Raw genomic sequence first — 18,747 nt, 5'->3', positions numbered from 1 at the left:
TCACTTGTTCTTAAGATATATGTGACAGCGGTAACATTCCTGAAGACAATTTGGGGCTAAATCCTTTTATGTATGTAAAAAGTCAGATGCAAACATTCAGTTTGAATTTAAGCCCCTAAGGCTTCTGACCAATCCAAGTGCTCTGTGCCTTCAGGGAAGGAACAGATGGTGGAGAAGAATCTGATGCCACCATATCAGCTCCATATCTCCCACCTTCTCCTGTTGACAGTTCTCAGATGAAAATAAGGAAAACACTGAACTTCTCTTTAAAACCTCCTAGACTCAGTAAACACCTAATCCATCACTGGTTTTCAGCCACAGCTGGACAGATGAAAAGAAAAATATGACCCTGTATTAGGATCCAGAGGACACTGATTATTTATACTTTATTTCTCTCACAAAAACCTTGTGGTCTCAGTTAAGGTCAAAAAAAGAATTTGAAAGAGTTTTAGAACTAGAGTTTGCAAGTCCATTGACAATTTGAGAAAAAGAAACCTGTTTTTCAGGAGACTTTGAGGTGTTGCAAGGAAGGAGCCATTAACATTTAAAAGGTCCACTTTCTTTTACACCTGCCAGCATCTTTGTCACTAGAGGCTTTCTCATTAAGAACAGAGTTAACACCAGTACTTTTTCATTTCAGTTTATAAACTGAAAAAATTTACTCACTTTTTGACTTCATGGTTTCTACAGATGCTGTTAAATAAAAAAAAAATAATAATTACGGGGAATACATTGTACAATTACATAAAATCCTCTTATGATCAGACTTACAGAATAGAACAGGATATCCTAATATATTCATCATCTGCTCAATCTGCTACCCATTTACACAGAACAGCCTAGTAGCTCACTTATTAGTTTTTATTCAGGGGAAAACTGAGACACACATATGTTACTTGTTTGGATAGTCTGATGGCAGCTGACTAATAAACCTGCAGCTTAAAAGCAAAAGAAATCAAGGTCAACAGGTAAAGTATATGACAAGGTTTCACAGCTTCACCATTTTCAGGTAACAAGAGAAGGGGGAAAAACACGTTTTAGGATGAAACATGGGTGGAGAATATGCAACAGAAGTCTCCTTTTAGTTATTTCAGTTATTTAGGGAAGTTAAGACCATTTTCCTTCAAGCTCTTGAAAGCTTTAGGCACAGTTTAGGAAAAAGAACCATTTTAATATTCATACAGGTGGCAACCAATTTTCCAAAGTATTGCTTGAACGTATCTTTCAGTTTCATCTGCTTATTATTCTTCATAGTTAAAGTACCTAAATCCAAATTAATTGAACAACCACACTTTCCTTTCCCATTATTGATACCTTCATTTTGAAGAACTGTGACAGGTTTTTCTGCTATAGCAGAGTTTTTTTTTCCCCTATAGTTTGACTGTCTACTGTAGGTAATTTTTGCTCAGGAGTTGTATGTGATAAAATAGAATCATTAGATGAATTAGTCATCAAACTTGGCAGTAAAAGGAGTTGAGAATCTTTAGGTTATTCCAAATTTAGTTAAAATGGAGAAGTAAAATGCTGTCAGGAATAAGAGCACTTAGCTACAGCAATAAAATGTGTAGATGATTGAAATAATACTAGAACAAAGCCTACTTCTTTTTTCCCCTCCAAATACTGAAACTCTTATTTTATGTTTTGTTCTCTACAGGTTTGCTCTAATCTTCAAGCAGGGCCCCTTCCTCCCTGAAAATATCAAAAGTCTATAAAAAGATGAAATAAAACAATCTCACCCTCATTATTCTTCTCAGCTACATTTGATAAGATCTCAGTTTCAGAAGGCCAAATGTCTGCATGGCTGCTCCAGTGTCTGTCACTTGCCCAAGTACATTCAAATAAATCAACGGATCATAATCACTGGCTTCACTTCTCTTGTCCCTTTAACTAATCCTGTCTGAACTTAAAATCAAACCAAATAAATGTGACTCTAAAGCTTATTGTTTTTCACAGGTCTTACCATGTGCTTTTAGGTCTTTCTTCGCTGTTCTGGCTGTTAAAACAAACATGAAACAAATACTTACTTATAGCAGGAATTATATTCAAACAGTAAGATTGTTGGAAAGTAACATGAAAAAAAAAATGAGAATATTCACCAGTTTCCACTGATTTTTCTTTCTTGTGATCTGAAAAAGAAAAAATATACAAGTATACTTTCATTTTCTTTGGACAGTAATTTTCATGTTATCAGCGACTTGTGTTCTCTTGGGTTAGATGAGCCTTTCTCTGTCTTTTGGTACACGAAAATGAAAGCTTTATAGTTATCATTCTTTATTTCTTTATCCCTGGTGGTTTTCATGCTATGCAAATGGGATCAGTTTAGCTGCTAATATTGGACATCAAAGAATTTAACTCATATTGTAAGGTGCTAAAGGGAATCCTAGCAGCAGTGAGAGTTAAAATACACGCAGGTTTACCTCATGGTGGCCTGTGAACCTGCCATATGTGCTTCTGTGGGCAACTGTGATATGCTACTTGCTTCTTGTCATAGGGAATGGAGAATGTGATTCTATGATCTCATCCAGCCACTGCAGCTTTTCAGCCATAGTCCAGCCTTAATCACCAAAGTAAGGTGGGATATGCAGCTGAAAAACTTCATCCACCTAAATCCTGTACCCTGAGGCAAACTATGTCTGGGATTGGCACATTTTTAACAGCAATTTCTGTAAGGGCTCTTTTGATCAGGATTCGCATCCAAATTCCTTCAGAGAAGGAGTACACAGCCAACCAGAGGGAAGAGGGAGGAGATTACTGAGCTTGCCTCTCAGGAACTCAACATTATCTACCAGTCAAGACTAATGTTTATAATAACAAAACAAACAAACAAACAAAAAAAAACCCCTCAGCTTTCAAAATTGGCATATGGTGCCTGCGGATTCTTTTAAATAGCATATGTAAAAGTTTTGGTGTGTTCAGCATTTGATCTACACAGGAGAAGTATCTACATTTAAAATATTTGAGCTGACTAATGGAAAGAACAACAGCAGTTTGCATTAAATACAAACATCTACCCATGCTACATTTTCTCCATGTTTATTACGTGAGTTATTTGTATTAATGCTGTAGTATGAGGTCCAGGAATAGTAGTGCCTTAATATTCAACTTTAACTCTAGAATCAAGGTATAAAGTTCCATATGCAAAGTGACTATGCTGTACCTCAATAAAATAAAGCCTATCCTTAAGTATGACTTATCCTTCAACGGAAGAAGTAAGAAATAATTTCAATAGGAAATAGAATATTTTAACCAATAACATATTAGTATAAATAGAATTTACATTCAATATTAATTCATGTCCAATATTAATACAATATTGATTTTTGATATTAATATTAAAAGTGGACATCTAAAAGAAATAAACATCATGTAGAGCTATGAAAATAATTGGTATTTTTAAAGGCAGGCTTATACCAATTATTAAAAAATACAACCATTAAGTTTTTAAATGCAATGTGTCATTACTACGCACTCCTACTCACAGTATATTTGTATCATGCAAAGCATGTTCAATCTGCAAAGAAATATTCATTTCTATTCTGTTTTTAAACCTACCTGAAAAGCCAGCTTATATATATATTAAAGCAAAATATAGCCTCTAGATAAAGGTTTGTTTTGAGATGTAACAAAAAAAGAAACAAAAAAAAAACACAAAAAGACCCACAAACAAAACAACACAAACAAACAGCAACAAAAAATAAACACAAAAGAGTTTCATTTTTTGTCCTTTTACCAAAAACTTTACTGATGATGTAATGTCATGACAATTTCATAAGCAATTTTGATCAGTCAAAATCTGTACTTCAAAGCACAAAGACTAGTTGCCTGAAATCAGGGACCCAGCTTCTATATTGTTACATAAGGCACACTTGAATGTATTTATTACATAATGAGCTTTATATCAAATTATCTTTGGTACTTTACTGACACATTGTAATATATGACATGAGAGTCAATGGAAAAGTTCGTGCCTTGGGTTGCTGTGGCCAAGCAACAAGCTGCAAATACAAATTTTCCAGCAATATGAATACCTGGTGCAGAGAGAATAGGTTGGCACTAAGTAGTTCATTATCTGGATAAATCTTATGTTTCTCTCATGGTGTCCTAGCTTAGGTGGCAATCCTAGTAAATGCCAAGGAGGAGAAGAAGCAAAAAGTGAGAGGACAGAAGTTTGGAACTCATTGGTTTGGCTGACTCAGTGAGCATGATCTTAACAACAACTTTGGCCTTTGTTTTGTGCAGCCCAAGCACTCTTTGGAGTATCCAATTCCATTCAGGTATTTTAGGACTCATTCTGTGAAAGAAGAGTTTTGGTTGGTTTTGTTGGGTTTTTAGTTTTTCTTTTGCTTTGGAGTGCTTCTTGAAAACTGAAAGTAATGTACTTCTACTTTAGTGATACGGAGGCAATTATTTTTCCCTCTGGCTGTCAGATCTTATGAGATCAGAGAACAATATGACATTAGCAAACCTTGGCAAGTGTTTTTGCAAAATATAACATTTTTCAGTTGTTTAGCTTTGTTTCCTGTTTTTCAAACTGTAAATATCAAGGAAGTTCAGGAGAGCTTTTTAATAATAGTGTTACTACCAAAAGCACTTGAAAAGAAGCACGCTATCACAAAGTACATTAGAAAAGAAAAAGTCAATAAGTAGCAATACTGCATGTCAAGCAGCACTTCTGTGAAATAGGGGATACAATATTTTAAGTGTGACTTCCCCTGGTATTATACTGGAATGAAATGAAACATTTAATTGCATGAACCATAAACTTCACATCTAAATCTTTTCTTTTTGGCTTCATATTATTATTACTTGGTTTCAATTTTATTTATTTATTTTGATAGCAGCTAGTTAGTATGATGCTAACTAATGATACTGTCAACGCGAAGCACGTTATGCATTAGCCATGATATTTGTCATTACTTTTATCTATAAAGTTTTTTTGTACTTTTTTGTAAAGAAATTTACAAAATGTTTTCATTTTTGGAAATTTCTGCAAGTAGTATATTATTTTTCTAACATGCATGAAATAGAGATTTGATTTAGTTTGGTATTTTATCATCTTAGTAAACTCTGAAGATTTCGAGAAATGGCTTTTCCCTTTTATGAAAAATGGCAAAGTTATGTATAAACTGCTCTTTAAACCACATATGGGCATTTTTTGTTCATTACTGGTAGTACATTCCTGGACATCCCAGGAGCAGGTGGAAGACAGCAAAGAAACTGATCTTGCATTCTTAATTTTCCCTAGATTCTTTCCTAAAAAGTGTCAACAGTCCTGAAAAGCATCCAGACTGGCACATTTGCTGTGGTATACTTTAATCTTCAGTAGCAGGGTGGACAGTCAGAAATGGTGGCCCTCTGCCATCTCCCAGGAGATAAGAATTGACATTCTATTCTGGTTTGTATATATATGTGTGCACATGTGTGTATGCTATGCTCTAATCCAGATACGTTCAAGAAGGTTTTTTAAAAATATTCTATTGTGGATGCACACAGATTAGGAAAAAGTTTACATAAATAACATTTCAAGTGCTTTTCTTATTCTCGGGTATATGTAACACCAAAAACCAATGTGATTTTGATTGTGTTCTGTAGCTGCAAAAAAAAGTGGTTTCTGTACTGTTTAGTTTTGCCACAAGTATTTTAATGAATCTAGTTAAAGCCTACTGTTGTCATATTCTGTGTAGTGTCTAGAATACTTAAATCCTCAGAGCAAAAAGTTAGGCTGGTGTTACAGTCATGTAATCTTTGCTTTATAGGCTATGTGCCTGTCATTTCCCCTCTCAGTTCTTTATAGCTTGTTGGCTAACTAAAACCAAACAAAATAGAGTAATAAAGCTCTTCAAGATATCCTTTCAATTAGAGTACTGTAAGCATAAACCACTGCCAGATGCAGAAAAGTTTCCTTTAGACTCTCTCAGTGAAAGGAAAGAATGCAATATGAGCTGAATCATGTTTTTAGATCGGAGATAATCCACACAAGAATGCTTCACACTACACCACTCAAAATTTTTCAAATTGCTCCCCAGAATTATTTGTTCTGTTACATCTGACTACTGCTTCCCTGACTGGATCAGTGTAGGGAAATCCACTGTCAATTTCACTGCCATCATACAGTTCAGATTATAAAGATAATGAACTGAACTAATACATTTCTTTCTGGAATAAGAACACACTTGGAAAATACTTTTGGTGAAATCATGTCACACACACTTGCTTATATTAGCATTTTTCAACTCTTCGGATAAGGAAGATCATTTTCTGCAGATTTCTGTATCATTACCTTTGTATTGTAAATCTCCTACCATGTGGGAAAAACATTTTGCAACAAAGGGGAAATAGAAAAGAGGTCTAGAAAAAATGTAAATGTTTTCAGTCCAATCTATTGAATTTTCAGATTTTCTTCATGAACAGAAAGTGATAACTGAAGAGGGAAGACATCACTACTGAGAAATGTCTCAGTATTTCTCAGTATGTCTCAGGAGCCCACAGAGCCCTTTCATGTAGAATCACATTATATCTGTACCAAATCAGTATGGTTATACTGAAGCCTAAGGATGAAACTGTCTCTGGGAAGAGGTAGATACTTTTCCTCTCTCAAGTCTGAAATGTACTACTGGTTTCTACAAATGTTGTGATAATCAAGAGAAGAGGAACTGTCATAAGGAATAAATGAAAAGAGAACAGATTTCAAGTGTTTGTCCCGACAACCTGGCAAATCTTTTCTCTTGGAGAAAAACATCTCACAAGGACTCATGTAAATGTAAATATGGATGCTCAAGTCAATACTCCTAAAGTGCATGTTTATGTAAATGAAGAGTAGATTCGGTCACTCCTAAGAAAACAACACTGAGAGCTTTTGTTGCATGACAATGGGAAGGTGCACCCACAGATCAGCCGCAGCAGGTGTGTGCATGCTCTTCGGCTACAGCAAGAAGTAATTCAATTTTGCCTAACCTTCTCTCACTTTACCGTAAAAAGTAAAATGACTCAGGGTAGTTTGGAGAGTGTCAATAATTTGGGTAATTCTAAGTCTTTACTTTTTGCTCATGCTTCAACTTGTTCGTAATGCATCTTCTTTTGACAAGACAATATCTTCAAGATCTGTAAACCACTGAAAATTTTAGAATATTTCAGAAAAGAAAGAAAATTGCAATAAATTGTAGTTCAAGATTTTACCTGTCACTAGGTAAACGTGATATGCAGTTTAGATTAGTAAATTGATTAAAAACAAAAAACAACAAAAAACCCCACTAGATTATAAAATGTAATGCACCAAGATCCTACAGGAATAAATGTAAGTGAAAGATACTGAACTTAGAACAGAAGCTGTAAGAGTAGTGCCTGACTTGGAGCTCAGTGCTGATGTTGACTGTCCAATAAGAAAACGGTAGAAGGAGGCAATGACTGAAAGATTTTGTGTATATGTTCTCAAAGTGTGAGTCGAAAGACATACAAGTGGTTAGATATTTTTAAAGGCTTCTATGACTAACTTAACTAGGTCATGAATCTTTTTAAGGGGTATCTAAAGAGACAGAATCATGCAGGAGGACATCAACAGAAGATGCTAGAAGTGTGCAGCTCTGACAGCCAGTAAAATGCTGGAAGCTGTCTAGAGCATGTCTGAAATAAAATCTGCAACTAATATTTCTGAAACACATAAATCTCCAAGAAGCTGCCATACCAGGGAAAACTCATCATGTTATTTGTAGCACTGCAGAACGAGCTAGTGCTGAACACTGGTAATAGCATGTTTTGTACTTCTGATACTACACCGCAACATGTTGATGCAGAGACATATCTGTAGTAGACCTCTATGATATAAAAAACTCATACCTAAGAAAGCTCAGGGTGAAGGATATTATTTATACTCTCTATCCTTACTAACATAGTACTTCAAAATTCAAAAACATTATAAACCCCATATGAATGTAATTATATATATAATATAATCATAAGTTTTATAGAAAACTCTAGTCCACCTTACCTCTTTTGACTGAATAGAGGTACCCCTTCTCTGAAAATAAAGTTTTATTTTTCTTATGGCCTCAATGGGCAAGGTGAGGCATATTTATTCCCTTTCTATCCAAATGAAGGTGATACCAATTACCAAAGATGAATATCTGAGAATGTAATTGTATACACAGTGTATGTGATAGACTGGATTCAACACAGCTTGAACACATGACTCAAGAGAGACTGAAAGATATGATAAATGCTTTGAAATTGGGTCCAATTCATTATGAAAGAGAAATTAATCATAAAAGAAATTCAGGGCTATGAAATCTTACCAGCCACAGAACAAACCCCCTTAAAATGCCAATTTCCATTAAAAAAAAGTGGACATCTAATCCTTTTAATTCTCATTTGTATTTAAATAGCATTTAATTTTGATGCTTTCCATCACTGCTACTTTAATGTACTAAAGTACCAAATCATTTCTTTTTTTTTTTTTTTTTTTTTTGTAGTTAACTTGCTCCCCCTGCCTTGTTCTTGAAGTAATGCTATCCTAGTGTTAGCATTACAACAGTATATTTCTGCACTGTGGGATTTAATAATATCTTGGAATAGTCAAAGAAACAAAGATGCATTTTTAAGTATACTTTTAGTATAGCATAACTATAGTGTGAGCAAAAGTACAGGAAATTATTTTAATCTGATACTGAAATGCAGCATTCTGTAAGGAAAGTTCAAATGTAACAGTAATATGCCAGGCTAGGAGACTAGGTATCTCATAATCCTAGCAAAACTAGGAAAAAAAATAGTAAAAAATATCCTCAATTCTAGGTAACTTACTCAAGTTTTTAAAAATGGAGGGACAAAAACTGGATTTCAGATTAGAAAGCTTAGTGTAAAATAAGCTACTTCATGCTTCATTTAAATAAATCTAGTATGTGAAAATCCAAAGTAGTAAAGTAAAATCTTCTAATATTGGAAAATTCTTCCCTCATTGTGATATAAGTCAAGAATTCATTTTTCCGATACCATTAAGAGTTGGATAATGACCCAGCTTACATGATCCAGTGGACAATATAAGACCTTTTGGTCTGCAATATCTTCTTAGACTTGAGTGGGAATGAAAATCTTAGTAGGCTGGAAGAATTCGTAGAATTTATCAACATCCACGCAGTAGATTTTTGTGAATATTAAGAAATGGTTGTGAGTGGCAGACTACAATAGCTGCAAAGTATTTACTGCTGAGAGTATGACGCATTCCTTGCAGACAAGGAGCAGAGTCAGCTGTTAAGCTTCACTAACAGACCAGAGAAAACTCTCTGGGACAAATAGGTGAGGATCAAGTCCCAGCTTCTTCAGTTTAGTGCGAAACTGTCTACTGTGCAAAGATAGCCAAACCTGTAACTCTACCTTTAAGACCAGAAAGAAACCAAACAATTCAGAGAAGAGGCTATATTTAGATACCCCAAAAGTTAAGGTGAGATTGAGGAACAGTTGTGCTAATCTGGACCAAAAGAAAACTTCTGCTGTTCAAAAGGAATTCTATACAATGGTTTGGTTTTTTTTCTTTTTTTTTCTTTTTTTCTTCTTTCCTTTCTTCTTACCAATAGTGAAGAAACCAGAGGCATAATAAAATAATAATAATTCTAGTACAATTGATGGAGTGCGTTTGAGAAACTGGATGCAGCCCTGTCTGAGCCCTCTCTGTCATACTGATTTTATTCTTTCTGAATACCAATTAAATTTCACTGATTTTCTGGGGCAAATGGTGCTCAAATTATGAACCCAAGGGGAGTAATGAATAAGATTTTTTGAATGTGGTGTGAAGAGGAAGACAGGACTAATTAGGCATTAAAAACATATTACATTAAATTACATTGCATTAAAAACAATTATGCAATTACGTGAAAGTACAAAATTTGTTAAATACACTATGAAACCAAATTAAAAATTGCAAGACCATTCCAGGGAAATTCTTAGCTGCAATCAGGACTTAAGTTTTTATAATGGCGGAAAGAGTTGGGTTTGATTTTAAACCAAGCAAATCATGAGGGAGAAACAGTCACTGGCACTAAGAGAATTTGCAGCAATGTGTGTAACGTTGGGTATTTCATGGCGGGCACATGCAGACTCCTGACTCTAGCTAAGGGAGTACATGGGTCTTGGTGGTTTTGAAGTTCCTTGCTGCCCACCAGGAAAACCAGCAACCTCTCTGTTCTTACCAAACAGTTCCCTGTGTCTCGTGGGCATGTTTCACATACTTCCATCCCTGCCTGTCACTGCCCTGTACTTGCTCTTCTTTTTCTCCCTGTAGGATAACAGCACTTGTCCAGGGAAGCGGTGGAGTTACCATCCCTGATGGTGTTCCAGAAATGTGTAGATGAGGCACTGAAGGACATGGTTTAGTGCATGGTGGGGATGATTGGACTAGTGGTCTTGGAGGACTTTTCCAAACTTAATGATTCTACAAAACTATTACACTTTTCTTTGAAGTCAAGTTCTCTTTCCAGCTCAGCTTCAGAGAGGAAATCTTTCCAGTTATATATAAGTACATTTGAAAATGTCCACTCTGAATATCAATTAACAGATAGTCATGGAGGTTGTGTTCCCATAGCACGCATAAGTTTCTAGACTGAGAAGTTCTCATAGACTTCAAAATTTCACAGTAATTTTCTCTGCTTTCTCCATACAAAAAAAAAAAAAAAAAAGAAAAGAAAAGAAAAGAAAAGAAAAGAAGCTAAAAATAGTGCACAGTGTGTTAGGCAGGGATTTCGTTACCAGTGATGTTAAGATCAAGAACATATGTGGTGTAGAAGCACTGAAGATGACCAGCTGTGCTCTCAGTCTGTGCTGTCATTCTGTTAACAAGAATAAGCCTTCAGCTTTAGGCATTCTGGGGTACAGGTTGCAAAGTAATAAGATATGTGGAAGAAATTGAAATATGAAATTGGGTAATGTATTTAATTTACTGTACTAATAGGCAGCAGTCTAGTTAAAATGTTGCCAAACAAGCATATTTAATATTTGCTGTGGTGATTTATACTGGGGATAAATTAATTTTCAGAGAACAGTTACATCTGGGGATGGGAAAAATAAAGTAAAAGTCAAAAAAACTACTGCTTTGTCCCATTTTTAAGGAAGATGAGATTTTTAGAATTGAATCAGAAGAGACAAATCCATTTAATTTTTCCATAATAAGCCATGCCAGTATTTCCTCTTTTCCTTGTCACAAGCAGATTGCTGCAATCGCCATTCTTGCCAAGAAACAGACTCATTGGAATATTTTTCAAAAAAGAACACAAATATTGGATGAATGCAGGTGGAATAAATTAATTATAAGCATATGGTTCTAACATAATTATTTCTGCAGTGTAGTGTCGAGACGTCTAAGAATCCAGCTATATGATACTCCCTGGCAACAAAGCTGCTTTAAGAAATTATCATGGACATAAATGTTTGTTGAGTCAGACTTAGTGAAATGATTCAGACAGAATACCCTGTGCCACACACACATTTCTAAGACATTTTTTTAACTAGCCCATGGCAATGATGTGGTTTACGCTGTTTATCCAGTTGTGCTAGCACAAGAGAACACAGAAGGCAGGGACTGGGAGAATCTTTGAGGAAAAAGCACTTCTTAGATCAGCTTCACACAGTTAACTGCTCTATAATAAGCCAGTCTGTATCAGCTGCATTTCAAGTCTGAAAGTCATTTTGCAATAGAGACAATCAAAATGTTACTGGCTAGCATTGACCCCTATCCAGTTCCCAGTCTCCTCTACCAGTGTAAGGTATCACTCTCTACTCTCTTATTTGATAAATGTGTGAAGTAGATTAATGAAAAGGTTGGAATTAGAGAAAGAAAGTTAAAGAACAGTCTCTTAAAAAAAAAAAAAAAAAAAAAGAGGAAAAAGAGCACAAATCAACAAAAGAACTCTGCTAGAGGCAAGAAGAAGCAGGGACAGTGGACAGGCCATGGAGACAGCCCTTTGCCTGGAACAGCACAATAATTTAGATCAAACTGACAAAAAAACAAACAAACAACAACAACAACAACAAAATCCAACAAAACCAAAACAGTGTCTTTTCTATAATCCAGCAGATGGTGCTATGATGCAATAAACTGGTTAAAAAATAAGTACAAGAAATATGAGAAAAGTGAACCTTTTGCTCCTTTACCTGGTGCTGCTGCTTTTTTAGTAGCTGGAGAAGCTGCAGGGGCTTTTGTTGGCTCTGAAAAACAAACCAAACAAAACAAATTAAAACAATCACTACAAACTGGTATAAAAAACAGAAATGTGAGGAAAGGCTTCCAGTGAGGCACATACAGCCTGCAGTAATTTCTCCACTGAAGAGTCGGACAAAGAGATTACCCAAAGAGAATTGAGCAGAGCTGCTCTCAAGTAACTCAAAGGCATCAACAAAATGGGCAGGAGTAGTAAGCTCTTGTCATAAGACACTGAATCCCTTATCTGGTTCTACTGAATTATTCCATATTCACTGGCAAAGCACAGAGTGGTGAGTAACCAAGGTTTTGGGCTGGGCCTCCCCACCCAGGCAGCTGCTGGGAGCAGAGAGCCTCCATGTCTGGTCTTGCACCTGTGTGAGCAAGGGCTCCTGAACTAGACTGCAGAAGCTGGTATCTGCCCTTGGCGGAGTAGCAGATACAGAATGGCACCTCCTTGATTCCCACAGCTATTCAAACTGCTATCCATTCCCCTAATCCCAATCTCTCCCTGATGGAAAAACAACAGCAACAATTGCACTACCTCTGCAAAGTACGTCCACATAGGCATGGAGGAATCTTGACAATGATGAACATGAGGGAACAATTTCATGTGGTTTGGTACTGCATTTGAAAAAGTAATTGCCTGGTTCTTCTAGGGAAGCAGGGCTACTTAGCTTGTGCTTGTTTGTTGTTCTCATAAAACATTTGCATTATCTTCTCTATATTGAGGTAGAACATTTCCTTGCGGAAAGAAGTCCCAAACAGGGAACACAGCACATAGATTCCCAAAGCAGACATGAAGAATCTTAACCCTGTGTAGAAGAACCTGAAATGCCTTCTAGATTTATTTACTCTTTAGTGGAGTTTAATTAATTCTTTTTATCCTCAGGAACTGAAAATAGACAGTACTTAAACCAGTATAAAATAATAAATTTCTATAAGTTAACTCCAGATTTTCATATCAACCAGAAGATCATCTAACTTAAAATTCGCATTTCCATATTTTGAGAGGAAATAATTAATCATTTCCATCACAATCTGTATTACTGAATGTCAAAAAAATGTTAGTTAATCCTTCACATCTGTCAAGAGTTATTACCAAGAAAAAGAATGTGGTTATCAGGAATGCAATCTTGAGTTATTCCCCTCCAGTCTTTCAGATTGTCTTGTGAAACAAAATATGAAAATAAAATATAGTTTTGCATGTGTGAGATTGTTTTGTTTCCATCCATATAAAAATCTGCAGCGGATAGTTACATCCTAACTTATTTATTATCATAGTGTTGTAACTACTTGGGGTGCTCACTCCTCCTTCAGAGGAATATGTAGAAAACCTTGAAGAATTCTCCTAAGGACTACTTTCCTGAGTACCTGTTCCTGCAGAAGAAACAGCAGACACAGTATGCATGTTACACAATTGTCTGGGTGGATTTCATAGAGAACTGCAGGACTCCTGCATCTATTCCTTCTGAGCTCTCAGCTAGAACTTGTTGACCAACAAGACTTGATTTTGGTTTTCATAACATCTGTGAAACAAATTAAGTTATATTCTTTTTGCTCTGTTATTATTATTTTTTTTTAATTTACATTTGGAATACTTTGGAGCAATTTTTTTTTTTCAACAGTAAGATTTGTATATTACTTATTTACATTCTCACTAATGTTGAAACAAAGTACCAAATGTTTTCAACTTCTTTATTGTTTGGAAGTATATGCTTTTTAGTTCATAACTTACAAATTATTTCTGTGCTAGGATTTTGCCTATTTATATGAAAAATTTTCAGATGAAAATAAGAATAGTGGGGGATTCTTCTGCCATAAGGCTAAGAACATTGTATTAAGTATTGTATATAGCATCTGGAGTTAGTGCATTCTTTAATCATGAACTTGTATGAGTTTTCAAAGTCCCATAGTTGCAGAGCAGAGATAAGAGCAGATGAAATCTTGTCTGTGTACCAGTGTAACTATGTCATACTATTATTACTGTACTGAGGCATTGATGCTTATGGTTTTGTTGAAGAAAAAGGTCTAATTATTCCCTTGTTAACAATGCCATGTTCCCAGAGCAATTTTGTTCTTTATGCAGAAGAGCCCAGCCCCTACCTCTCTTGTGCCTTTAATGTTCCTTTTCCATATTTGTGATAACTAGATAGGCAGGCAGGACTGTGGTTTTGCATTTGTGAAGATAAATTTGATGATCCTTTGGCACACCAGACTTTCTGTCTTCTCAGCCCATTTACCAAACTTGCTGCCACTGAGAGCATGTTCAGCTGAGAACTCATTTGACATATTCTTACCCATGAAATCTTTGTTTTCAAAGACGGTGACAAAAAGGAGAGGAAGGCAAAACTGTCAGTCACAAAGAGAAATGTGAAAATAGAAGTAGAATAAGAATGGTTTCAGGTAGCAGGAGGCAACTGAAAACTAGACATGTAATTTTTCAGTTATAAATGGTGTAGCTACTATATTATTTGTGATTTCTACAATTCAATAACAATTATTGTGGATTATTGAAATGTGCTGTTTGAAACTGTATGACATGTAAAAGAGATCATAACCTAATGCACAAGTAGCATCTTACTTCTGAGTTCTTTGGTCACAGCAGCTTCTTTTTTATCTGTCAGAAGAAAAGAAAAGAAAAAAAACAACATATGCATTAAAACATATAGGCAAAAAGTATATAGATGAACAGAAAATTTCAGCTCGTGCTTTATTGTTGCAAAGTGCATTTGAATGATACAGTGAATCATTTATTTTCTGTTTCATGGTGAAGTTGTACTAATTTAAATGCAAGTGTAAATGTAACAAATCTGTGCGAAGGTGTATATTTATTTTCAATTTAGTGAGATTCAATATATGGTCGAATTACAATGGCATACATGTACTAACTGAGCCATGGCTGCATACCATGTGCACATTCTCAGGTTTTAGAAATGTAAGGGAAGAACAGAGTTGAACAATTAAAAGCATTAGTCTCCCTGCCACTGTTGACACCATGCAATTGACGCCTAGTTTGGAAGGCTCTGCTCAGTCCTAGCCAAAACTAGTCGCCATATGCTTCCCACATATCATAACAAATCAAAGATTTAAATCTAAAGAATAAAGAGACAAAGCTTCTGAGATGTCCCTCCAGTCCAGTCTGAAAGATTGCTGCTAGGATAGGAAGAAGAGATGCAGGTAATAATGGTAGATGATGCTTCTTTGAGTGCTCATGAAGGGAAGTACATCCTCTCTAATAATTAACAGGGTGCCTAGAATATAAGCAGGATAGTCCTTCTGACCACAACATATGAATGATAAATCAATTTTGCTCTTAAGTACTAAAACAAGAAATATTTCAGGGTAGAAGCTGCCAAAGCAAGTAGCTTTCAAAACCAAGATTTGTGTTATTGATCACAATATAAACTTACTTTAATTTCACAGCTCGCAAAATTACTGTGAAATAGCTGATATGAGATAAAAAAATGCAAATGACTGCCAAGTATTCTAATAAAAAGTCTTCAAAAATTCAATGCAAAACACATTCCATTTTGGGTTATACGCTGCTCTGAACTGAAATGTTTCTAGGTTAATCCTCAGCTTCCACTAACTCTCTATGAAAGCATGTTTTGCAGGCATTACTTCAAAGTATGATAATTACCACATTCAGATGAAATTAATCATGAAGCAGCTTTCAGCTACGTTATCTGGCTAAGAAGCCTATTGAAGCCTTAAAGAAGTGCCTATAGGTTGCCAGATATGGAAATCTTAAAAGGTGTATATTGCAGTGATATGAATCATTTATCACAATAATCTTCTGTTGCTGGAGGATATAAAAAAATAAATAAATTGGCAGCACCATTTAGAATAACAGACAGGATCTAAATAGAGCCCTCAAGCTCATTCTTTCCTTCTTTCATATAAGCCATCAATTATTAGGACAACATATTTTAATATATTCTCAAGACATAATTTATGTTAAAAGAATTAATGTGATTTTTCCATTTTTTGAAATACAAAATATATAGTAAATTTTGTGTAAATATCTGGACAGCCTTTCTAGTAAGATCTTGATTTTTTTTTTTTTTTTTTTTTTTTTTTGGAGAGCAGAAAAATTAACAATAGCTGATTTTAATAACATTTGATGATAAAAAATGCAAATGCTTTTATTCTTCTCTTCATGCCAAGATGCCTAAACTTAGATTCCTAATGCCATACTTACGCAAGTAAGATTGAATGATTTACAGAAAATTGTCTAGAGAAGGTTTATTAGGACCCTGATCTACAGGGATTGTCTGATGGTATATAACATTTACATCTAGACACATCACACTAGATTTAAATAAATGTTAGTAAATTAATGCTAGTTAAAAAGAACTGAATAATTGGTCAATCTCACAGGAGGCATAACTTATCATGACTTCTGAAGTCCCTAAAAGTAATTGCTTGCTGTGAGTCACAAATTGTAGATAACTAAGCAACTAAAAAGTAGTAAATAGCTGAACAATTAGTTATATTAGGGTAATTAAAATTGGGGAGCTTTTTGCCTTATTTGTTTTTGCTTTGCAAATGTCTTGGTTTTACCTTTTTAATTAAGAGACAGTATATGTGGTTGGGGAAGGAAGTTTGTATTACAACAGGTTTTCATAGCAATTATTTTTTTCTCAAAAACAACTACAAAAGGAACAAAATCTCTCTGGTATTTCTACTACCTCATTAATGGTTCTGTTTTTCAGGTGAATTATGAAGAGGAATTTCTGGAAAAAGTTATCTTATTTCAAACATCACTTCTAGGCATCATATAAACATTATCCTAAATAGTCCTTGCCAGTCAGCCTGGGATGATAATCTCCAGAGCTTTAGGTCACTTTCTTTTTAAAGATTCACATCTGAAATCTTGCAACTGAGAAGGTATACGTGTGTCATGAGAATTATGCCTAAACTTATTGGAAGCAAACTAACATCATTAAGACATACATAGAATACGAAGGGAAATATGGTTGCTCTAGTAACCTTGACTAGAAATGCAGTCAAAGACACTGCAACCACTAGTATTGGTGACTGAACTTCTTGATATACAAAAGCAAGGAATTCACTTCTACTGCAGTGTAAATAAAGCAATAAATAAATTTTAATAGACTGTGGGGACTCACTGCAAGAGATGGATGAGACTTCACAATCCAACCTTCTTCCACATCAGTACCAAAACTCAGAGTACTCTATTTTTAGGAGTTGCTGAAGACCTATTTTATATTTATGTCTTCTTGAAAAGTTTGCATAAATAATCCACTTACTCAGAGGTCCAAAAGCATTGGACTGCTCTAGACATTGTTTTTTTTTTGCAATAGGCTTTATGGGAACTGTGAGGTCACGGTTTGAACCAGTGATTGAGCACCTGGTGAAGGGGCATAGCCAGCAGATGGTAGCAATTCACCTTTGTGACTGGAAGGCTTTCCTTTTCTAACCTCATTTAAGAGCTGGCAGCCACACTAGAAGCAGCTTTTCTTGGAGATTGCTTTCCTTGGAGTGTTTGGAAAACTCTGCTCCTTAGAAAGGGATATGCAGTTCATTCTTTATTACCGGATTGTGACATCAACCTTTCTTGGGTGATCCTAAAAGCTGATTTAAAGCAACTACATCTGCTGCTGCTTATCTTTATATATGCTATAGCTAACAAAATTATTTGTTAGCTGTGGAGAACTGTGGAGCGTCCTTTTCTGTTTGCAGAATTGTTTGAAGACAGTTATATTCTTGTCTACATTCTCAAAAAGTGAATATGATTTTACAAGGTCTGCTCTTCTGAGATGAATGAACAGTATTTTTTTTACCTGCTCTTGACGAATGCTGAAGAATAGCGAAAATCTTCTTTTTTAATTAAAAGACACCAAATATTTCAACAAACACGATCCAACTCTGTTCTTATCTGCACAGGGTAAGTGGATCAGTTTTGAATTCAAGCTAGGAATGAGCATCTGGCAGCCAGCATAGATGTAGCACAGTGAAATAGAAAAAGCAGTACTCTATTCTTTTTCCTCTTTTAGCACATAGCTATGTCTTTTCCTCAGGCCTCAATCAGCATTCTTTTGAAGTAAACTATCAGTACACAGTATTTGCAAATGATATGTAAACTACACGAGGCAAGAAAAAAACCACATCCCTTTAAGAACATATCCCTTTAAGCTCAATAGCACCTTTCATGCCATTCAGTCCCTAGGAGGTTCATAATAAGCCATTAGGCAAGGGTGCCCCAGCACTCTAGTACAGAGTATAGCTGTTTGAGTTTAAACAAATCCTGAAAATATGGTATTTCAAACATTGCTCTGATATGATTTGTAGGTCTAAGGTTCAAACAAAATTTTGGAGATTTTGCAGTAGACTTGCTATACAATGTCTATTGTACATTTGGGAATAGCAGTAGAAATTGAACAGCTTTGTTCAATCTCTAATCTCTCTATATAAACATCAGTTCCGGAAACTAAATGGCTTTCAAGTTTTACTCTCTGGAAAGGTTTCTCCGTGTTTTTTCTTTCTTGAAAATGTTCTCTAATATGTTTAATGGAACAAAAAAGTCCTAAATTAAAGGTATT

General features: G+C 35.2%; 1 protein-coding gene across 1 annotated transcript in view; it reads right to left on the bottom strand.

Annotated features, from left to right (window-relative positions):
- TRDN (triadin) overlaps positions 1 to 18,747 on the bottom strand; it is a gene marked incomplete at both ends in the record, with an annotated part of 195,594 nt that overhangs the window by 61,706 nt on the left and 115,141 nt on the right. The window contains 5 exons of the mRNA XM_079550350.1: positions 667 to 693; positions 1,961 to 1,993; positions 2,097 to 2,126; positions 12,133 to 12,186; positions 14,763 to 14,798. Of these exons, the coding sequence (XP_079406476.1) occupies positions 667 to 693; positions 1,961 to 1,993; positions 2,097 to 2,126; positions 12,133 to 12,186; positions 14,763 to 14,798 (180 nt within the window). The remainder of the gene's footprint in view (positions 1 to 666; positions 694 to 1,960; positions 1,994 to 2,096; positions 2,127 to 12,132; positions 12,187 to 14,762; positions 14,799 to 18,747) is intronic.

Source organism: Tetrao urogallus (genome assembly GCF_951394365.1).
Source record: "Tetrao urogallus genome assembly, chromosome: 2".
Taxonomy (NCBI): domain Eukaryota; kingdom Metazoa; phylum Chordata; class Aves; order Galliformes; family Phasianidae; genus Tetrao; species Tetrao urogallus.
The sequence above is the reverse complement of the archived record's forward strand: the minus strand, read 5'-3'. Positions and strand labels throughout refer to the sequence as shown.